General features: G+C 40.3%; 1 protein-coding gene across 1 annotated transcript in view; it reads left to right on the forward strand.

The window, feature by feature from the left end:
* TRPM1 (transient receptor potential cation channel subfamily M member 1) overlaps positions 1-23,758 on the forward strand; it is a 142,059-nt gene that overhangs the window by 89,860 nt on the left and 28,441 nt on the right. The window contains exons 9-15 of the mRNA XM_077829323.1: positions 3,236-3,308; positions 9,055-9,155; positions 13,329-13,502; positions 17,392-17,526; positions 19,735-19,785; positions 22,550-22,690; positions 23,610-23,639. Coding sequence (XP_077685449.1) covers positions 3,236-3,308; positions 9,055-9,155; positions 13,329-13,502; positions 17,392-17,526; positions 19,735-19,785; positions 22,550-22,690; positions 23,610-23,639 — 705 coding nt within the window. The remainder of the gene's footprint in view (positions 1-3,235; positions 3,309-9,054; positions 9,156-13,328; positions 13,503-17,391; positions 17,527-19,734; positions 19,786-22,549; positions 22,691-23,609; positions 23,640-23,758) is intronic.

Genomic DNA, 23,758 nt, shown 5'->3' on the forward strand with positions numbered 1-23,758 from the left:
GCCTGGAGCAGGGGTTTTTTATTAGGCTCCTGGCAGGGCCTTAATTGGCTACAGGTGCTCCAATTAACCTGTAGTAACCATCCCTAGTCTACAGGACCAGGACCCTATTGTGCTTTGTACATACACATAAGAAGAAAGATGGCCCCTGCCCCAGGGAGCTTACAGTCTAGTAGATGCTCTGTTTGAGTTGGGCGAATTGCTTACTTTCTCTGTGCTTCAATCCCCATCTGTAAAATGGGAACAATAGTATTTCCTTTCCTCCCACCCTGCTGTCTGCCTTGTCTATTTAGATGCAATCTCCTTGGGACAGGGACTTTTTCTTATTACATTTGTGTACAGCACCTAGAACAGTGGGACCCCGATCTTGTTTGAGTCCTCTAGGTGCTATTCTAATACTTATTCTAATAATTATTATAATACTAATTCTAATAATGCATAACAATCACTAATGCCCAAAGTTATTTACCAGATTATTCTTCTAATCTAGTTATTTTTATTGGGCAATCATAAAGAAACATAAATAGCCTATCCTCCTCACAGCATATAGAAGTACTTTTCAGAAGGCCAATATGCATATATTAAAACTCACTCAAGTACTCAAAAGCGAATCGTCTTTAGATATTCTGGGTTAACGTAAAAATGATACAGAGTAAAGGACATTTACATGTGTAAAATACTCTAGTCTCAGAATCAGTGACATACTGTAGGATACCTTAATTGAAAGCTAGATATTTATGTCCATTTTACTCTCCAGTTCTCTGCCACAGAAGTTGTATTTTCTAACTGAGCAGGATATTTATTAATACTTGAAGCACTGACTATACAGGAAGTCAGTGTTCCTGTGTTCCTTTGTCACACTTTTTTTTTTCAAATCCAGATCAAGTTTGCATAGAATGTAAGTATCCGATCTTTTTTATTTTTTTTTTACTGTAACTGTGTTTAATAAAATATATTGTAAATCCCATTGTGCTTTCTAGGTTCAGCCCTGCAAGATGCTGTGCACTCTGGCCCTGATCCAGCAGAGCACTTAAGCACATGTTTAACTTCAAGCATCTAAATAGTCCCACTGACTTTAGTGGACTACTCTTGGACTTAAGTGCCTGGCTGGATCAAGGCCAGAATGCTCAGTATCTGGCAGGTTTGAGCCCTCTGTTTCTAATGACACTAAGCTGATGGAGTCAAAAGAAATCTTACCTTTTTTATAGTGCTTTGGCACTTCTTTTCTAATGCCAATCAGAACTCAGAAGGACAGTTGCAAATATGAAAAACAATGCGGCAAAAAATTAAATAGGCTTTTTTCCCCAAACTTTTTCAATGAGGTTCTGGTTTAAGGTTCAGATTGGTTCTTGTTTTAACCACCTGTCCCTTTGAAAAAGGGCTGTGAACAACTGCCTTGGCAGTGCTTGTGGGAACACAGCGCGTGTTCTCTTTGTGAGCGTGCAAGGGCACAGTGCACACCAAAGAAGGTGAGGAGGGCCCGGGGAGCAGAGTGTGCTTGGTGTGAAGTGGGGTAGCAAACGGTACCATCCAAAGGGTGTACTCTCAACTCGTACGCTTTGGGCAGGAATTGTGCTGCCAGAGGCAAATGCTTCCTGCAGCTTTCCACCACCGCCAACATAGGTCACTGACTGTATGTGCAAGTCACACCCATACCTACCAGCTTGGTGAAAGAGGGGGGGCGAGGCACAGGAAAAACAGGTTTGCAGAAAAATGTCTGAAGGAACTTGCTTTGTTAAGGCATTATTTTTCACTTTCAACTCAGTAGATTTGATTCAGTAGAGAGAGTTTAACAGGGCCTTGCCTTAATTAAGTTTTTGGAATTAAAAAATGCCAAATCACAGGAGGCTTTACCTGCTGAGTAAAAACTCAGACAGTAAACTCATTAAGCAGAGTGTGTCTCAAGGCTTCAGATAAGACTGTCCAGAGCAGCGTGGTGATTTGCTTGACTGAGCAAGGCTTCTACCTCGAATGATTCTTTGGTGACTTTGCTTATTTTCCTGTAATGGATGTAACTTTTCCTATGCCTCTTCCCCCTGCTAAATCAATGTCACTGTACCAAACACATTTTTTCATAGGTACAAAATTGATACAAGTTATTGAAAGTTGAAAAAAATTGCCATGCCAAAAGGTGGACACAAGTTTATACAGTAAAAGGATGCTTTTGGGTGGAGATGTGCTTGGCAACACTTGGTCTGTTATATTTGGAATTACCATAATTTAAACATGTCGGATGCCGTTAGATTATCAGATTATCCTGTGTTTGAATCCCATATTACATTATTTTTCTTCCTGCCTTTTTTTTTAATGAAGAACTTTACTTCAATTATCGTTTATTAAAAGCAGACTATTTTTGTAGTTTTCTAGGCACTAATAAGCAACTGAACCAAATATCAATATAAATATTCAGTTTTGTGCACAAGAGAGTTGCCTCCAAGGTTTATCTAGGATTGTACTTTTTGCCAATGCATTACTTAACTTTCATCTCAAACTGCGTGAATGTTAAATTCAGTCAAAGAAATTCCATAATGGTTATTTCAGGTATTAGTGAGCAATTCATAATACTGTAAAATACTAGAGATGGTTGGAAAACTATATAAAATTGGCACAGCAATTTTGTCCCGTGTTTTATGTCAAAATCTGTTAGCGAAAAAATTTCATCAACATTTAAAATTTTGATTTTTGTTTTTTGTTTTTACTAGTTGTATAGTCAGTCAAAGAACAGGACAAAGATATGAAAGTTTTCACCCCTTTTTATTTGTCAAAATTAGAAATTTCAATGAAAAATGTAATTGAAATAGCAAATTTTGAAAAAATTCAAACAATATAGAAACATATGCAATTTATCTCTCTTCTTTTCTCTCTCTCTTTCACTTAAGCTATGTCTACACTGGCAATTGAACGACAAAACTTTTGTCTTTCAGAGGTGTTAAACAGCCCTTCCACCCCTGAAAGACAAAAGTTTTGCCGCGACAAGTGCCAGTGTGAACAGTGCATTGTCAGCAGGAGTGCTGTCCTGCCAACAATGCAAACACTGCTCGTTGGGGGTGGAAGCTTTTTCTCTGCAGGAGAGCTGACAAACAGTGGCTATACTGCCCGACATTGAGCAGCACTGCTGTACCGACACAGCCTTGTCACTAAAAGCTGTGTAGTGCAGACATAGCCTTATTCTCTCTTTCTTTTGTTCTAAGTAATGTTCCTGAGTTAATTGTGTGTTTGGTTTTACTCTCTCCTATAGATAACTGTGTTCCGTATGGGTTCTGAGGGGCAACAGGACATTGAGATGTCCATTTTAACTGCTCTACTTAAAGGTGAGTTTTTACACAGGCAACAAATAAGGATGAACAAACCCACTTGAAGAAAAAAACCCCAAAATAAACAATTGCTCTGTGTGGGTCATTCTAAATACCAAAACTTTTGACTGTTCTGTTCCTATCAGTTCAGATCAGTAACCTCAAAGCGTTTGGTGTTTTGGGTTCAGGTCTGATAAGATATGAGCCCAATATATAAGGTCTAGGTCTGAACTTTTCCATAGCATTACCCTGAAGTTTCCACAGTTTCCTTCTTCCACTTGGGCAGGAAATACCAGAAGAACAACCTTTCTCGTTTTTGTTTGCAGTGTTGTTGTAGCCATGATGGTCCCAGTATATTAGAAAGACAAGGTGGGTGAGGTAATATCTTTTATTGAACCAACTTTTGCTGGTGAAAAAGACAAGCTTTCAAGCTACACAGAGCTCTTCTTCAAGTCTTGCAAAGGTACTCTGAGCGTCACAGCTAAATAAAAGGTGGAACAGATTGTTTAGCATAAGTAGTTAACACATATTCTAAGGGACCATTCAAGGTGAAGTGGCCCATTAACACCACTGCAATCAGAGGACAAAAAAGGGGGTTAGTGGGTTACAGATTGTTGTAATAAACCATAAATCTGGTGTCTTTATTAAGACCACGATGTTTACTGTCTAGCAAAGTTATGAATTTAAGCTCCCAGGCTCGTCTTTTGAAAGTGTTGTGCAGGTTTCCTTTGCGGATGAGGACTGAGAGGCCAGATACAGTGATCGCTTTGTGAAAAGTGTTCATCCAAGCCTGCAGGTGGTATGGTGTTATCATTTCTTTGTGTGAGTTCATTCAAGAGCATAGCGATTGTCCTGTTTAATCCACATAGTTGTTATTGGGGGCATTTAGTACACTGAATAAGGTACATCACCTGTTGCGACAGACATGTGTAGGACTTATGGATCTCGAAAGGTGTGTTGTGGGGTATGTTGATCATTGTAGCTGTGGAGATATGTCTGCAGGTTTTGCATCTATTGTTGGGTATGTCTTCACTACCAAGGTTAAAGCGCTGCCGTGGCACCAGCACTGGGAGAGAGCTCCCCAGCGCTGTAAAAAAGCCCCACCCCCATGAGGGGAGTAGCTACCAGTGCTGGGGGTGTGAAAAAACACCCCCCTGAGTAATGCAAGTTTCAAAAGTGCTGTAAAGTGGCAGTGTACACAGTGCACCAGCACTGGTAGCTACCCCTCTCATGGGGGTGAGTTTTTTACAGCGCTGGGAGAGCCGGGGCAGCGCTTTAACGTTGGTAGTGAAGACGCACCCTCAGGCAGGGCCAGCTCCAGGCCCCAGCGTTCCAAGCAGGTGCTTGGGGCAGCAGTTAGAAAGGGGCGGCAGTTCCTCCGCCCGCGGCGGCAAATCGGCGGCAGCTTCTCCCTTTTGCCATCCACGGCGGCAGTTTTTTGTCACTGCTTGGGGCGGCAGAACCTGTGGAGCCAGCCCTGCCCTTAGGCTATATCTACACTTTGCGGCTTTTAGCGACATGGCCGTGCCGCTTGAAGGCACACAGTGTAGCTGCTGTTTGCTGGCAGGAGAGAGCTCTCCTGCTGACAGAAAACTTCCACCCCCAATGAGCTGGTGCTGCTCACACCAGCGCTTGTCACTGACAAAACTTTTGTCTCTTGGGGGGGTGTGTGTGTGTGTGTGTGTGTGTGTGTGTGTGTGTGTTTTTAACACTTCTGAATGACAAAAGCTTTGTCTTTCACTTGTCTTTTTTGTCTTTCACCTGACCCGGCGGGGCCCGCTGGCAGCCTTAGGCTTTGTCTACACTGGCATTTTCATCATTAAAACTTTTGTCGCTCACAGGTGTGAAAAAACACACCCGTCCCCCAAACGACAAAAGTTTTAATGACGAAAAGCGCCAGTGTGCAGAGTGAAGGAGTACTTGTGGCACCTTAGAGACTAACCAATTTATTTGAGCATGAGCTTTCGTGAGCTACAGCTCACTTCATCAGATACATACCGTGGAAACTGCAGCAGACTTTATATATACACAGAGAATATGAAACAATACCTCCTCCCACCCCACTGTCCTGCTGGTAATAGCTTATCTAAAGTAGTCGTCAGGTTAGGCCATTTCCAGCACAAATCCAGGTTTTCTCACCCTCCACCCCCCCACACAAATTCACTCTCCTGCTGGTGATAGCCCATCCAAGGTGACAACTCTTTACACAATGTGCATGATAATGAAGTTAGGCCATTTCCTGCACAAATCCAGGTTCTCTCACTCCCTCACCCCCCTCCAGAAACCCACCCCCATACACACACAGACTCACTCTCCTGCTGGTAATAGCTCGTCCAAACTGACCACTCTCCAAGTTTAAATCCAAGTTAAACCAGAACATCTGGGGGGGGGGGGGGAGGAAAAAACAAGAGGAAATAGGCTACCTTGCATAATGACTTAGCCACTCCCAGTCTCTATTTAAGCCTAAATTAATAGTATCCAATTTGCAAATGAATTCCAATTCAGCAGTTTCTCGCTGGAGTCTGGATTTGAAGTTTTTTTGTTTTAAGATAGCGACCTTCATGTCTGTGATTGCGTGACCAGAGAGATTGAAGTGTTCTCCGACTGGTTTATGAATGTTATAATTCTTGACATCTGATTTGTGTCCATTTATTCTTTTACGTAGAGACTGTCCAGTTTGACCAATGTACATGGCAGAGGGGCATTGCTGGCACATGATGGCATAAATCACATTGGTGGATGTGCAGGTGAACGAGCCTCTGATAGTGTGGCTGATGTTATTAGGCCCTGTGATGGTGTCCCCTGAATAGATATGTGGGCACAATTGGCAACGGGCTTTGTTGCAAGGATAAGTTCCTGGGTTAGTGGTTCTGTTGTGTGGTATGTGGTTGTTGGTGAGTATTTGCTTCAGGTTGCGGGGCTGTCTGTAGGCAAGGACTGGCCTGTCTCCCAAGATTTGTGAGAGTGTTGGGTCATCCTTTAGGATAGGTTGTAGATCCTTAATAATGCGTTGGAGGGGTTTTAGTTGGGGGCTGAAGGTGACGGCTAGTGGCGTTCTGTTATTTTCTTTGTTAGGCCTGTCCTGTAGTAGGTAACTTCTGGGAAATCTTCTGGCTCTATCAATCTGTTTCTTTACTTCCGCAGGTGGGTATTGTAGTTGTAAGAAAGCTTGACAGAGATCTTGTAGGTGTTTGTCTCTGTCTGAGGGGTTGGAGCAAATGCGGTTGTATCGCAGAGCTTGGCTGTAGACGATGGATCGTGTGGTGTGGTCAGGGTGAAAGCTGGAGGCATGCAGGTAGGAATAGCGGTCAGTAGGTTTCCGGTATAGGGTGGTGTTTATGTGACCATTGTTTATTAGCACTGTAGTGTCCAGGAAGTGGATCTCTTGTGTGGACTGGACCAGGCTGAGGTTGATGGTGGGATGGAAATTGTTGAAATCATGGTGGAATTCCTCAAGGGCTTCTTTTCCATGGGTCCAGATGATGAAGATGTCATCAATATAGCGCAAGTAGAGTAGGGGCTTTAGGGGACGAGAGCTGAGGAAGCGTTGTTCTAAATCAGCCATAAAAATGTTGGCATACTGTGGGGCCATGCGGGTACCCATAGCAGTGCCGCTGATCTGAAGGTATACATTGTCCCCAAATGTGAAATAGTTATGGGTAAGGACAAAGTCACAAAGTTCAGCCACCAGGTTAGCCGTGACATTATCGGGGATAGTGTTCCTGACGGCTTGTAGTCCATCTTTGTGTGGAATGTTGGTGTAGAGGGCTTCTACATCCATAGTGGCCAGGATGGTGTTATCAGGAAGATCACCGATGGATTGAAGTTTCCTCAGGAAGTCAGTGGTGTCTCGAAGGTAGCTGGGAGTGCTGGTAGCGTAGGGCCTGAGGAGGGAGTCTACATAGCCAGACAATCCTGCTGTCAGGGTGCCAATGCCTGAGATGATGGGGCGCCCAGGATTTCCAGGTTTATGGATCTTGGGTAGTAGATAGAATATCCCAGGTCGGGGTTCCAGGGGTGTGTCTGTGCGGATTTGATCTTGTGCTTTTTCAGGAAGTTTCTTGAGCATATGCAGAGCATATGCAGAGTGATTGGCTGGCGGGAGCTGCCCTCCCATTGACGAAGTTACCACTCCTCTTGGAGGCGGTTTTATTTTGTTTCTGGGAGAGAGCCGGGCGACAAAGAGCGGCTACACTGCTGACCTTACAACGGCACAGCCGCAGCGGCGCAGTGCAGACGTAGCCTCAAAAGCTTGTCTCCTTCACCAACAGACGTTGATCCAATAAAAGATATTACCTCTCCAACCTGTCTCTCTGAGCTGTCTCACGGTGTTTCAATACATCCGGTTCCAGTCCTGGCCAGTGTATGCAAAATGATAAATACCATGGGGAGAGGGAAGAAGTTAACCAGATTTTTTAAACCTCAAAAAAAAATTTAGTTCAAGGATTGGGGTAAGGCTTTGTAGTCACTTCTAAATGCAATTGGTTTGTCTGTCCAATAAGCTCTCTACCCCCCACCCCCACCCCCCAATCTAAACCCCCTTACCTTTGTGGCTGAGTCTGTCTTTGTTGGAACAACTGTTATTATCAAATTTTATGCACTTTGGAAGTTGATACCAGTTGATTACAAAAGAGACTTTAGGTGAAAGATATAGGGAAAAGAGAAGCATGGGGTTAAGGAATCACCAGACCTGTGTTTAGAGCATCTGCCAAACTGCTGATTATACTCTATGGATGGGAGGGGAGCAGTATTAGGGATAAAGTCAGCAGGGTTTAGAGAAGGAAGAAGCCTTTCAGAGGAGCTGCTTAAGCTCTGATAAACGTCTAGACTGTTAGCAAGGAGTGGGGATTTGTTATGGACTGGCAGTAGCCCCTGAAACTTAGCTTAGCCACCCACACTTAGTTTAGCCCCCGAAACTTAGCTTAGCCACCCACACTTAGTTTAGCCCCACAAAACTTGTAAAAATATACCCAAAGTTCAACATAGCAAATGAATAAAATCCCATTTCCTATTCAAGCGATCCATTTCCCATCATCTCCCAGTAAATTATCTGTACCTTTACATAAATCCTAACAAAAGTGTTTGGTTTAGGGTGTGGGGTGTAAATCAGATGGGTGATAATGAGGACGGAGGATGATATGGCAATGCGGAATGAGCTGGATCACTCAACTGGCTGGATTAAGGGATCCAGCCAATTCCCCTCTGCCGAGTCATTTCCAGACATTCTAACACTTGAGTTTGGTTTTTGTTGTGGTTTTTAAAATAAATATTTGTAAAGAAAGTAATGTTGGTTTGGACTGTTAGCTGGATTCCAAAGCACACTCTCAGCCATAATGCTCTTATCATGAAGATTTTTGTTTGTGAGCTAATCTGAAACTTTTGAGATTATTCTATCATTCTGACAATTATTCTTTAACATTCAAATTACATAAGGTTGTTTAAACAACATTTACAGAGAATGATATTGTGTCACTAATGTGGATAAATGAGACAAGACCAATACCCTTGCTAAAATAATTAAGGAACTAAAGTCCATTTCTGTGAACTGCAAGGAACAAGAGAGAACGTTACTACTCCCAATTTTGAAAAGATTATTGGGCTGAATCCTCAACTGGTGTAAAAAAATCATAGCGCCATTCATTTCAGCATAACTGCTCACCTTTACACCAGCTGAAGATCTGATCTAATCCCCAGAGAATTAAATTACAGGGGTGTCCACTCATTTACATGAAGTGTGAAATGCCAAATACTTTTGTTTGCTTAGGAACCAACGCATCTGCACCAGATCAGCTGAGTTTGGCATTGGCCTGGAACCGTGTGGACATTGCACGCAGCCAAATCTTTGTCTTTGGACATCACTGGCCGGTAAAGCTGCTTTTCCTAGACCGATTATTTGGCAAATAATTTTAAATTAAGTGGCAAATATCCCTTCCCTGCCTTTGATTTTCTTGGCAATGACAAGTAATGTTGAATTCTTTTGGTATGCATGATGGCCTGATCTGGGATATTCCATATGGACAATTAATTATAAAATATCACTAGTCTACCTTTTCCAAAAAGCTAATAACGACAAAACTCGTGTGCTTTGGAAATGAAAAGTAGCAGCATAAAATTAGCAAATGAATGTATTCATGTTTCCTCTTGAGGCAAGAAATTCAAATAATGGGGCCTGATTTATGCTGAGTGCATATCTACACTAGAAATTTAAATCGACCTATGTTAGGGCATCACTCTAACTACACTGATATAAGTCCTAAACCTCTCGTGGTTCATGTACACACTGCCATCCTTCTGTTGGTGCTGTGTGTCTACACTAGGAGTGCTTCCATCGACTTAAGAGGGGCAGTGTGGGGGTCTGAGAACGTGGGCACTCAGCTCCATGTGCAGCTCCCTGCAGGGAGCCCGGCTGCCCCTCCCCCACTGCCCCCCCCCCAGCCCCAGCTCTTGGCTCCCTGCTCCCCGCCACCAGGACCCCAGTGCCCCAGCTCCCAGCAGGGAGCTCTGCGTCTGAGGCCGGGTGGCTCCTGGCCTCTCAGCAGGAAGCCAGGAACCTTGGTGCAACTGGGCTCCGCACAGGCAGCCAGGAGCCTCCAGATGGCAACTGGGCTCCCCATTGGGAGCTGGGAGCCTCCAGGCAGCAGCCAGGCTCCAAGTGGGGTGGGCGCAAAGAGCCCAGAGGGGAAGCCAGAGACTCTAGCTGGAGCCCCTCACCCACCCAGCGGTGACAGCTCAGCTTTCGGCATGGAGTTGTGAAATTGACAAGATGACAGCCAGCAGCCAATGGAAGTAACTCAGGGTCTACACAGATACTACATCATTACACCAGTGTAAGCCCTATGCCTCTCATGGAGGTGGAGTTATTACGTCAGGGCTTGTCTACATTACCTGCTGGATTGACGGGCAGCGATCAATCCAGTGGGGGTCGATTTATCGCGTCTAGTCTAGATAAATCGACCACCGAGCATTCTCCCATCGACTCCAGTACTCCACCCAAGCGAGAAGTGGAAGCGGAGTCGATGGGGGAGCGTCAGCCGTCGACTCACTACGGTGAAGACACCGCGTTAAGTAGATCTAAGTACGTCGACTTCAGGTACGTTATTCACATAGCTGAAGTTGTGTAACTTAGAGCGTTTTCCTTCCCCCTTCCCCCTCCCCCATCAGCGGGAGCAAGGCTGTATTGTGTACACTGACATAATTAGATCGACGTAAGCTGCCTTCCATCAACCTAATGCTGTAGTGTACACCAAGCACCAGGCCTCGGCAGAATCAGTCATCACACCCATAGTGAATGTTCTAGTAATACTACTTAGACCTCAGGCTGCCTAACTGGTGAGTGTAAGCAGGTGGTTAGATGTCTAGCTCTAATAAATTACACAGTAGGGCTGGAAATTACAAAGGCACCCAGGAGACTCCTTTGAAAATCCCAGTTTGAATTAATGGGACAAAATCATTACCACAAAGAGACCAATGCTGAATATCAGGCCCTTAGTGTGTGAGATGATGCCAAATGAATCTAGGGGTGAGATTTTCAGAAGTGCCTAAGGCATTGGAATGGATCTTGTGCTCCTAAATCATTTTTAAAGTGTGATACTGGGCCCACTGAAGTTAATGGTAAAGCTCCCATTGATTTCAATGGGGAAGATCAGACACTTCAGTGCTTTTGAAAATTTCACCCTTAGAGTCATTCATGTAACTAAATAAACCTTGTTTTAAGCCAGTTTGGTGACTCAATATGCTGGTGCATTTTGCTTTACTACATGAACCATCTGGTATCAAGTTATTACAAAGTGTTCTGAGGAACCAGAATAAAATAGGCCATAAGAATTAAGTAAGGTTCTTTTTTTTTTTAATTAGATGTCATCCTTGAAATGACGTACAATAAAATGGTCAGTAAAATACTTTACATCCACACTATGTATTTCATTGAGGTTTATTTAATTTAGAAACCTCAGTCATTAAAAATTTAACCAACAATCCTCCCTGTACATGGTATTTTATTCCTTCCCTGAGAGCAATGTGATGTTTCCAATATTCACGGTCCATTAAAAACATTTTTATAAAGAGGATGTAGGGATCCTAAACAATATAAGTATCACTAGAAATCAGTTTATTTGGAGGAAATGTTCCAATCTCCACATTATTGTGTTTAGATTAAAAAATACCAACTGGCAAACAAAACCTACCTCTGTTTGTTCAGTTTCATCTTTGTACTCTTCAACTCTTTATGGAAATTACATGAGCCAATTACAATTCATTGTCATTTCAAATTCATGAAGATTGCCCTTGATGTAGTGTTTGCTGTGAGTTTACAGATCCATTTCTGTCCTGACTTGTAAATGCTTTCATAGCAGGATAGTGTGAGAGGACTTTGTGCAAAAAAGAAAGCTTTGTTAAGCAAACGTTTATGGCCTTGATCCTGCAGTTCTCTGCACAATGAACCAATTTGTTGTGGTCTAGCATAAATGTTGTGTAACTTATGTATGAGGACAAGTTAAGTGCTAGGTGCAGCAGTCCAAACTGAGGGGAAGTAGTCTCAAAAATTGTCAGCCAAAACTTTTTTTTAATTGAAAAATGCACATTTGGTGACATTGAAGCATTTTGTGATTTCAAGTTGGTTTCACCAAATTGTTGGTTTAAGAAAAAAAACGAACAATTTGAAAAAATGTATTTTTTGAGTTTGAAATTATCTTTGTTTCAAAATTTTCTTTAATATTTTTAAAAATTTAAAAACGTTAAATGGTCGAAGCCTAAATGACACGTTTTGCTCCATCTGGTATGAATTTTTTTCAACATTTTGAAATTGCTGATTCACTGAAAATTCGCTATTTGCCCAATTCTAGCCTCAAGCATGCCTTCCTCCCTTCTCCCAAGAGCACAGGTTAAGATGGAGAAGGGTGTAGTGGAGAATAGGTACATTTGAGGAGACATGAACATAAGCACGATCTTAGCATGTGAATGCACCATTTAGGTGCAATCTTCCCTCTCTGGCCTTAGTCCATACGACTATATAGAGGTCAGCTGATAGCCATGTGGCATTCTTATTAACACTGGTTCCTTCTGTACCTTATCTGCTTGTTGCTTTTCCTTTGACATTCCACTATTTCCCTACATATGTTTAAAAAGTGAAAAGAAGGTAAAGTGCAAGGCGCATACTCAGCATCTTACCATACCTCTCAGTCTTACCTTACTTTGAGACATCCACTTGAGTCCCAGACTTAACTACTTACTACAAATATATGGTGTTGTCCCACTTTGAAATGTTGTTGCTCATATCAGGAATAAAGAATCATTCAAATGGTTATGGAATAGGTTATTTGCACTCAGAGAATGAATCCCTGCATGAATTTGTTGAGTGTGGTGTTCCTCATTTTGGATCTTTCTCACACATTATGTCCCAATTTGGGCCTTGGTGTTTTGAGAGATTTGCCACTACAGATAAAGATTGTGTAATAGGCGTTGCCTTTTCAACTGGGAATTCTCTGCCTATTCTGTTTTCTTCTTTATATGTTACTTTCTGCTCCTGAGTAAGTCATAATCAGCTGGGATCAAATCTGGGATGTTTAGATCTTAAAGCATGAGCCTTTACGCTGCCTAAGGTGAAAGACCCAGCCCTGTTAGCTAAGGCTGTATGAGGCTTATCAATCTCCATATGTGGCCCAGCCACTGCTAGAGGGGGACAGCATGCCACACTGAGTGAGGGTAGGTTACACACAGCACCACTGTAAAAGAGAGTGGTAATATAAGAAAAGGAGTACTTATGGCACCTTAGAGACTAACAAATTCTTTGAGCATAAGTTTTCGTGAGCTTGCATCCGATGAAGTGAGCTGTAGCTCACAAAAGTTTATGCTCAAATAAATTGGTTAGTCTCTAAGGTGACACAAGTACTCCTTTCCTTTTTGCAGATACAGACTAACACGGCTGCTACTCTGAAACCTGGTAGTATTAAGATTCAATAGAACATTCTATTGATGTACAATCCTCCAATTGCCAAAACAATTGACTGTATTATCTTAATATTTGTGCATTATTAAATGTAGCCTTTAGGAAGCCTTACAGTGACTGATGGCACAGCACCTGAGAAGGAAAAGAAATCCCCAGCAGTTCAAACTAAAGCAGCCAGAGGGAAAGGAAAAGGGAAAAAAAAGGGAGGGAAAATGAAAGAAGAGCCAGAAGAAGAAACAGATCCACGGAAGCTTGAACTACTAAACTGGGTAAGATGAAAGTGGCATCTTTCTTCCAGTTGCTGCTATGTTCTTTATCTCATTTGACTCCTCCCTCTAATCTGTTCTTCTCAGTTTACATGTGCACACACCCAGCCTACCCCAAAGATAAATCAAAGAATGAGTTACCTTCTACAAGGCCCTAGAAGTGATGCAAATAGACACATTAACCCAACATGAAATGAAAGGAATACACTTCTTGTGAGGGACATATTGATGCCTGGAATATTTTGAGGCATGGGAGACCTTTTATATAGGGCTGTCAAACGATTAAAAAAATTAATCGTGATTAATCGCACGGTTAAAGAAATTTACTGTGATTAATTGTGCAATTAATCGCGCTGTTAAACAAGAATAGAATACCATTTATTTAAATATTTTTGGATGTTTTCCACATTTTCAAATATATTGATTTAAATTACGACACAGAATACAAAGTGTTCAGTGCTCACTTTATATTTATTTTTTATTACAAATATTTGCACTATAAAAAAAAAAAAGGAAAAAGTATTTTTCAATTCACCTAATACAAGTACTGTAGTGCAATCTCTTTATCATGAAAGATGAACTTACAAATGTGAAATTATGTACAAAAAAACCCCTACATTCAAAAATAAAACAATGTAAAACTTTAGAGCCTACAAGTCCACTTGGTCCTACTTCAGCCAGTTGCTCAGACAAACAAGTTTGTTTACAATTTGCAGGAGATAATGCTGCTCGCTTCTTGTTTACAATGTCATCTGAAATGAGAACAGGCATTTGCATGGCGCTGTTGTAGCCGGCATCACAAGACATTTACATGCCAGATGCACTAAAGCTTCATATGTCCCTTTATGCTTCAATCACCATTCCAGAGGACATGCTTCCATGCTGATGACCGGTTCTGCTCAATAACGATCCAAAGCAAAGCGGACTGACTCATGTTAATTTTCATCATCTGAATCAGATGCCACCAGCAGAAGGTTGATTTTCTTTTTTGGTGGTTCGGGTTCTGTTGTTTCCGCATCTGAGTGGTGCTTTATTAAGACTTCTGAAAGCATGGTCCACACTTCGTCTCTCTCAGATTTTGAATGGCACTTCAGATTCTTAAACCTTGGATCGAGTGCTGTAGCTATCTTTAAAAAAGAAAAGGAGTACTTGTGGCACCTTAGAGACTAACCAATTTATTTGAGCATAAGCTTTCGTGAGCTACAGCTCACTTCATCGGATGCATACTGTGGAAAGTGTAGAAGATCAAGTGTGATAAGCTATTACCAGCAGGAGAGTGGGGTGGGGGGAGGTATTTTTTCATGCTTTGTGTGTATAAAAAGATCTTCTACACTTTCCACAGTATGCATCCAATGAAATGAGCTGTAGCTCATGAAAGCTTATGCTCAAATAAATTGGTTAGTCTCTAAGGTGCCACAAGTACTCCTTTTCTTTTTGCGAATACAGACTAACACGGCTGTTACTCTGAAACCTGTAGCTATCTTTAGAAATCTCACAGTGGTACCTTCTTTGTGTTTTTTCAAATCTGCCGTGAAAGTGTTCTTAAATCGAACATGAGCTTGGGTCATCATCTGAGACTGCTAGAACATGAACTATATGGCAGAATGCGGGTAAAACAAAGCCGGATATGAGTATAGGCTTCTTTTTTGCGATACTTGTTCCCCTTGACCCAATTGTCAAGTAAGCACTGGATTAATTACATCACACTCTTTTTATTTAAGTTAATATGTAAACGCCTGCATCCATTACAACACCCCAAGAACCCTTATTAGGTAATAGAAACACACATTCTGTTAGTATGCCCACCCCTCTCCATTGTGTGCAGCATTACATATGTCATACAAGCATTTTTACCTTGAAAATACATTTCTTTGCAACAATCTGTTGCCATAAATCTCCCTCAATTTGCAGTTTTCAGGGGAAGGAGGAAGGGGCCATGACCCAGGGCTCGCTTATGGAGCTGGGAAAGGAGGGGAGGAGGAGATAACACTTCTTTACCCAAAAGGTATCCTTTAGATCCCCACATTTTTTATGTAGCTGCAATACTTATCAATTCTTAACAAGGAGAACGGAGGGGAAAGGGCAGGACTTTATTTATTAAGGAAAGGAATAGTGCATGCCTGTGCCTACTGCCTGATACCATGCCAGCACACCAGCGGTTTTCAATGTCTTTACTTAACCCTTACATATCCCAACAGAGACATACAATTCTCCCCCAAGGAGTTCAGTCACAAATTGAATTAACACATTATTTTTTTAGCAAGCATCATCAGCATAGAAGCATGTCCTCTGGAATGGTGGCCGAAGCACGAAGGGGCGTACGAATGTTTAGCATATCTGGCACATAAATACCTTCCAATGCTGGCTATAAAAGTACCATGCAAACATCTGTTCTCACTTTCAGTTGACATTGTAAATAAGAATCAGGCAGCAGTATTTCCCGTAAATGTAAACAAACTTTTGTGTCTTAGCAATTGGCTGATCAAGAAGTAGGACTGAGTGGACTTGTAGGCTCTAAAGTTTTACATTGTTTTGAGCGCAGTTATGTAACAAAAAATTTACATTTGTAAGTTATGCTTTCACAATAAAGAGAGTGCACTACAATACTTGTATGAGGTGAATTGAAAAATACTATTTATTTTGTTTATCATTTTTATACTGCAAATGTTTGTAAGCAAAAATAATATAAAGTGAGCACTGTACACTTTGTATTCTGTGTTGTAATTGAAATAAAAATATTTGAAAAACATAGAAAAAATCCAAAAATATTTAATAAATTTCAATTGGTATTCTATTATTTAACAGTGCAATTAATCATGATTAATTTTTTAAATCATGATTAACTCAAAAAAATTAATCGCGTGAGTTAACTTTGATTAATCGACAGCCCTACTTTTATGTATTTTATAAGTGTCTTCATAATTATAGGTAGATTGCATAGAAATATGTATAATTAAGGTCACACAAGCATTTCCATTTTAAGTGGTAATTTTCTGTTGCTATTAATACTTCTGCGTTTTCCAATCTTTTTCCTTCCTGACTGAAATTTGGCTGGCTTGTTTTCAGTTCAGGAGTGAATTGTTTTGGAAGGTTTCAACCAAAGTGAATAAACCATATTTGGGAACAGAAAGAGTGCAAAAATATATACTTTTTCCATTACAAAAAAGTATTCCTCTGAATGTTTCTAGCTCATCAGTGATTGGTGGGGGAGACTTTACATTTTATAGGAAGACAGTTCTTGTGTTTTGAATTTCCTATCAGTTTATTTTAATTTTTTTTAAGTTGAATATTCTGTTGGGTTGTTCCCATGTTTGGCCATATTAAGAGAAGCTGACCAATATTTCCAGCAACAACTTGGGGATTTCTTTTCAGAAGATCGGAGAGAGTGCATATTGCCACTTCACTCTATTTGAGGCAACAGCTTGTCAATTGAATGGAAGCAGCCTATGTGGGTTGTTATGGTACAAAACACTCTTTATGTTTGTGCAGTTCATTCTTTTTAAATTTAACCTGCTCCCATCACACATAGCAAGCAAGCCCACCTCTTCGTATAATGTGTCATTTCACTTGGTTTAGCTGTAAGATACCAAACAAAAAGTACTGAAAGTTACAATCATTCTCCTAAAGGTTTCATTTACTGCTCTCATTACTTCAACATTAAGGACACATCCAAAAAAACCCCAAAAAACAAAACCACAACATCTAAACTATGTTTTTCAAAATCAAATTTTTCAAAATTACATTTGATGTGTAGATGACTGAACATGGCTTGAAATTCACATGTGAATTCTTTTATTAAACAACCAAAAAACTTCAGTTTGCAGTTGCTAGCACAGCATCTCTGACTTACTTGCCCAGGGTTTGCATTGTGTTCTCTCTCCTCAACTCTCAGGTGAATTCCCTGGAGCAGGCTATGCTGGACGCCCTGGTACTGGATCGAGTTGATTTTGTGAAACTCTTGATTGAAAATGGAGTGAACATGCAACGCTTCCTCACTATTCCTCGACTAGAAGAGCTTTATAATACTGTGAGTGAGCTGTGATGCTGATATAAACTGCAGTATCTCTCACGGTTGACACCTTTTCCTTTCTCCCTTTCCCCCCCCAATAACTGGCACAGAAACTGTCCAACTGGTGGTTTCATTTTATACTTCAACAATTGCAGGGGGAAAAAACTCAGTGCACTGACAGTCTACGAAAGGTGCATATCACTAGAGGGAGTCACTGTAATAACTCCTGGCTTCATAATACTTTTAAGATACACAGAGTATCTTGATTAAGCCTAGAGCAGCTTTTAGATGGTCTTATGGTTTATCATGTAAATATAGTGAACTATTTTTAAAATGCATATTAAGAAATTTTCAATAACTAGTATTGCCATTAAAACAATAATATCAGCCAATAACTGTGGCTTTTTACTGGCATATTCTTAACTTCCTCACTGATGTGTGAGACAATCTTGTTGACCCTCAGTTAGTTGTCATTTCTTTATTCTTTATTGTTGTAATAATAAAATGTTATATAGAAACTCTCATCCATAAATCCCAAAGCACTTTATACCTGGCACTGAGTATCATTATTCCCATTTACAGATGGGGAAACCAAGGCACAGGGGCAAAGTGACTTGCCCAAGGTCACCCAGCAGGGCAGTGGCAGAACCAGGAATAAAACCCAGTTCTCCTGAATCCCAGTCCAGTGCATTATCCACTAGGTCATGCTGCCTCTTTTATAACACATAGGCTGCTTGGGACTAGAATCTCCTTTGCACAAACCCAGACAGAACATGTGTACTTACTCCTGGGGGAATTCTGCACCGCTGTGCATGTGCAGAATTCATGTGCTGCACAGAATTTTCTTCCACAAAAAATACATTCTGCTGGAAAGGTGCTGCAGTTTCTCCTTTCACCCAGGAGGAGCCACTGTGGCACCAGAACTCAGAGGAGGGGCTCCTGGGCAGGACCAGCCCCAGCTCTAGTTAGGAAAGAGAAAGAAGTTGCCTTCCTCATAGCACCCTGCTCATGGGGGCAGATCAGAAGGCACGGGATATGGGGACACAGACAGCATGGGGCACCTGGGGGGTCAGAGTGGGGTTCAGAAGGGCTAGTGGGGGTGACAGACTGGGGCAGGGGCTGAATGGGAGTGGGGGTGCAGAGACACATGGGGATAGGAGGTAGCTAAGTGGGGGTGCAGGGACATATGGTGATGGGGAAGGGGCTGAGGGGGGGTTCAGGGACACATGGGGACAGGGCAGATGTGCCTGACTAAATGAGAGAGACTATGGGTCAGCCAGGGTCTGCATGGTGGTGGCTCCCTAACAAACCCTTCCCCCTCCCAAAAACCTGTTACATTGTTCTCCCACCCACACCCAACAACCCTCCGAGTTCACACCCAGGCTCCTTCTCAGCAGTTATTTCCCTCTCCCTCAGCTCCTCCACTATCCCTGGCTTCCCCAAGCCATTGCACTGCTTCTGAGGGGTGCAGGAAATACGTTTCCATATTGTAGTTTAAATGAATTATTACTCAGAGTTCTGTATTAAGGAACCTACTAAGGAATCTACTTGTCAAAAAACATTTCTTGACTCTTTTTTGTTGTCTGTATTATTGTAGACATAGTTGCTGACAGGTATTTGAAATAAATTACAAAATAATTGAAACTAGCATGATTATATTGTGTTATTTTTATAAATAAAATGTGCAGAATTTTGCAGAATCGTAAAATATTGGGTACAGAATATGTCATTTTTGATGCGGCATTCCCCCTGAGTAGATCCTGCAGAGGCACAGAGCTGCCATCAACTACTCCTACATCAACTCTCCCTGATGTTAGTGTGGGAGGTGTGGCCAAAGGTAAAGGGTCAGTGCCAAGGCATCCTGGCACCTTGCGATTCCCAGGTGGGGATTACAGCCCCTTGTAGCTGTTGGCAGCCTTTGCAAGTTAAGGCAACCCGAAGGCTCCTATGATGTATATCTGAGGACTGGACCATTGCACAGGGTTCCTAGCAGCACAAAGTGGCTGTAAACTCTGTTAGTGACTTGTTACTTTTGGCCAGTTATGCCTCCGATCTTTTTATCCATGAAGAAAACAGTACATACTGATGTTCTGTTCTAATAATGAACAAATAATAGTTCAGGGAATTAACATCCAAATTTCTAATGCTTTGCAGAAACTATGCTTTTTTTTTTAATCAAAGGGAAGAATTAAAGACCTAACAAAATATGAATGATCTCTCTTTCAGAGATTGGGTCCACCAAATACACTGCATTTGCTAGTCAGGGATGTGAAAAAGGTAAGTTTTTATATTATTTCCAGATATTGGGATTTATTTTCATGATTATTTTAATTGTACAAATCAATGGGGGAAGTGAACATAATGTAGATGGAAAATAAAACTTTGAAATGAAATTATAGTTTTTAAGGAGAGGGAAGTTAAATCACTAGTAGTGTAAGATATTCAATCCAGATTTAAATATACTTAATTTCTTTTTATATCAAAAGAAGCTTACATACAACATTACAGCGGAAAAATATTTCCCTGCAAAATTACAGAATCAGAAGTTAGAGAGAGAAAATATCTACTCCATTATCCAGTCCATCCACCTGCCAATGCAGGATTGTTCCTTTTTGTGTATTTACTAGTGTGTTTTTCAGACTCCCAAGCAATGTTACTTCCACCACTTCCATTGGGAGAAAGTCACTTCCACACTTCAGAGTTAGAAGTCATGAATCTGTTATTCATTACCATCCACTGCATATAAATGTACTGTAAGGCTTAGTCTTAAATTCACTATATTTGATGGGTTTTGCTTCTGTTTTGCTACACGGAGTATATCCTGCATTTCTGTTGCAGGGAACACCTCAACTGATTTCAGTGAGAGTTCCTCATGAAAGTTTTGCAGGATTGGGTCAATGTATAATCCATAATGATCCACCTCAGGGTTTAATTCTTATCTAATTTTTCATGATTCACATTTTCCAATGGTACTAACTCTCTTCTGTGTATTTTTTTTTCTATCTGTCCATCTTTCTCCTTCTGGTCATCACATTTCCATGGCTCACTCTCATTCAGCGACAAGCTCGGGGATTTGGTTGGGTTAACCTTGAGGTGATTTGTTTCCCTAGAATGTAGCGCTTTCATCGTAGTTTATTGCTAAGTGGTGTTCTAGACTAAACCTTGCTGTGGTGTGCAAAAAAGGATACAGTTAGAACAGTGAAAGATAGTGTTCTGTCACAGTTCTGGGAGATTTAATGTAACTGTCCAATCTTTAACAATATGACCATACAGGTTATACAACCTGCTTGTTTACCTAGTTTAGACAGCAGATTAACCCAAATTTCCCTGTACATGATGGGCTGGGAATTGTAGATAATAATGAAGTGGGGAAAAATGTTATTCATACAGTAAAAGCTACAGTGTATACTGACACATTTCAGAAGCAGGAGGAAACTCTTGCATCAGCATACTACAGGTAATTGCTATCTTTTTTAAAAGCAAGGTATATAAACAAATCGGACTTATCCTGAAATAAATAGAATAATTAAAACAAATAATAATTTAGTAGTTCGATTTCTCATCATAGACTTGATCCAAAGTCTACTGAAGTCAATAGGAGTCTTTCCATTGACTTCGTTTGGGGACTTATCTAAAGTCCATTGAACTATTATATTTATCTTAAGGACACATTATACTGTCCAATATGGATAATTTTATCTTTGATTTCCGTGACGAATCTCACAATTTGCAATCCCCTTTTAATTTATAATTGTCACTTTTTATTTTAAAACACAAGAGACTCACATTTTGAGGATGAGTAAATTAAATACAGACTTTTTCTGTTTATATTCAGGTTTTTATACCATGCTCATCACTATGGTATCTGAGCATCTAGTATACTGTAGAGTTTGCAAGTACTATAATGTTCTCCATAACTGAATATACTTAGTAGCATAGTATATTTATAGTTTATCAAATGTATTAATATTGTTTATAATCTTGTACTGTATAAAATTATTCGTGATAATATGTATACATTTGGAGTATGAGCACTATAATGATATCTCATTAAATTATTGCACAGATCATAAGTATTCAAGTAGCGTATTAGTAGAAATGTTATAGTAATAAAATGCTTGTTTTGATTTTTATTAAGGGGTACAGGAAAAAAACCCACCCACTCCATTATACAAAAAGCCATCTTTAAACCATCTCAAAAGCAAAATTAATTCTTGCATGAATAAAACCTTAAAATAGACAAAGCTGTTCAGATTAGTTTGCAGAGCGAAATCCCATTCAAATATGGAATGGAATGTTATTAATTCAGTTCAAAGAACTCAAAGCCACTGGGGGCCATCCTGCAAGCCCTGTCTCCCATGAGCAGTCCCATTGACTTCAGAGCAACTACTCATGCATGTGAAGAGTACTTTCATCAGTCAGGTTCTGCAGAACCAAGCCTCATGGCTATTAAACACTTCATTTTTATTTTTGAATTAAAAATGGTTTCAAATTAAATTCTCAGCACTGTGTACCTCTAGTAAGATTGGTCATCACTTTAATCTTTCAGCCATGAGATAGCCACACTAAAATTAAGCAAGTTATCTATAAAATGAAAACGTATGAAATTACATCAAATGTCCATGGAGCACATAACCAACAGAATGTTTATAAATCTTCAGCTGCATTTATTTATTAAAAATAATGTGATTGTATCCATTTTAACAGAAATATATTAAAAACTATAAAGCTCTTGTCTTCTTCCCTTGCCTCATACATTTATTGTTCCATTACATATTATATTTAACTGCTGCAAATAACTCTGTACTGATATATATGTTACCAACAACCACTGCTGAAATTCTACCCTTAGATAGACAGACATGGGAGAATTTGGCCCCAAGTAAAAAAAATTTCCTGGATGGTTATGTTAATAATGAATAAAATATTAAAGTCTACCAAGTATGAGTATAAATGTGTCATGTTGTATATAGCCAAGGCAACTCTCTGTATATGCTTTATTGTTGTTTTATATCCTAAAAATACACTTTGTATTTTGTAGGGAAATCTTCCACCTGATTATCATATCAGCCTGATAGATATTGGTCTTGTACTTGAATACCTCATGGGTGGAGCTTATCGCTGCAACTATACTCGAAAAAGTTTTCGGACCCTTTACAATAATTTATTTGGACCAAAGAGGGTAAGAATGTGTTAATGTTATATTTCCCCATAGTGCTGATAATCAAAATAACTAATTCTCCACTTCTTCAATCTTCTGTGAACCACTGTGTGTCCATTTGATCTTCATTTAACAGCCTGTGGAGTTAATATGAGGATAATACAAAATATCTGAGCTGAAGAACAAAGACTCAGGGTCCCAATAGGTGCTAAATATGATGTGCAAGTATGCACTTTCCACGCTTCTTGGTAATTAACAAATATTTCTAACTGTGGTGTTATGCATGTTTAGCCATTCCTAGTTTTAATTTGTGAGCATGACCTTCTAAAGTTACTGTAACTGCATAAAATAGTGATATAAAATAAACACAGGGATAAACTACAACTCAGTGAGCAAGTAATTGTAATAATCCATGGGCCCAATCCAAGTAAGCCAAAGGAGCTGCCTCAGAAGAGGAACAATTTTGCAAATATCCTGTAAAAGATTGCTTCCAAGAGTAAGGGCTTATTACCCAAAATAAACTGTTCTCTTGCCAGAATATAGTATTGACCGTGAAGCTAATGGAATATAAAGAGGAGTCATTTTAAGAAAATGTAATAGAACAAAGATTCTAATTTCTAAGGGGAAAAAAATAGGAAAACAGGTTTCACCACGGGCTTGTTTCTCATAGATGCCTCTGATTAAATGGGTTTGTTTTTTTGTTTTTAATTCAGAAGTGGTCTTTTTGTATCAGAGTCGAAGGATGATTTTGGGGGGGGCAAGATAAGAAGCTTGTGGGGGGGGGGTTTCCCTTCCAAAATAGAGTTACAGCTACTAGCCAGATAATGTTCCTATCTATGCAAATGAAAAAATTACTTTCTTTGGCACTCTTACACCTTTGCATTTTCCCCTCCATCTAACTAGATTTCTTTTCTTTTTCTTTTTTCTTTTAAATATGCAGCCAAAAGCTCTTAAACTTTTAGGAATGGAGGTAAGTTGGATTTTTTTTTCATATAACTAGGAAAAACACCTTTCTGCATCATTCTGGGCTTTCTCAGTTTTATGCTGATTTAATATAAATTGTTTCTGGCTGGGATCTTCTATTTTACA

The sequence above is a fragment of the Eretmochelys imbricata genome, chromosome 10, assembly GCF_965152235.1.
Source record: "Eretmochelys imbricata isolate rEreImb1 chromosome 10, rEreImb1.hap1, whole genome shotgun sequence".
Classification (NCBI taxonomy): domain Eukaryota; kingdom Metazoa; phylum Chordata; order Testudines; family Cheloniidae; genus Eretmochelys; species Eretmochelys imbricata.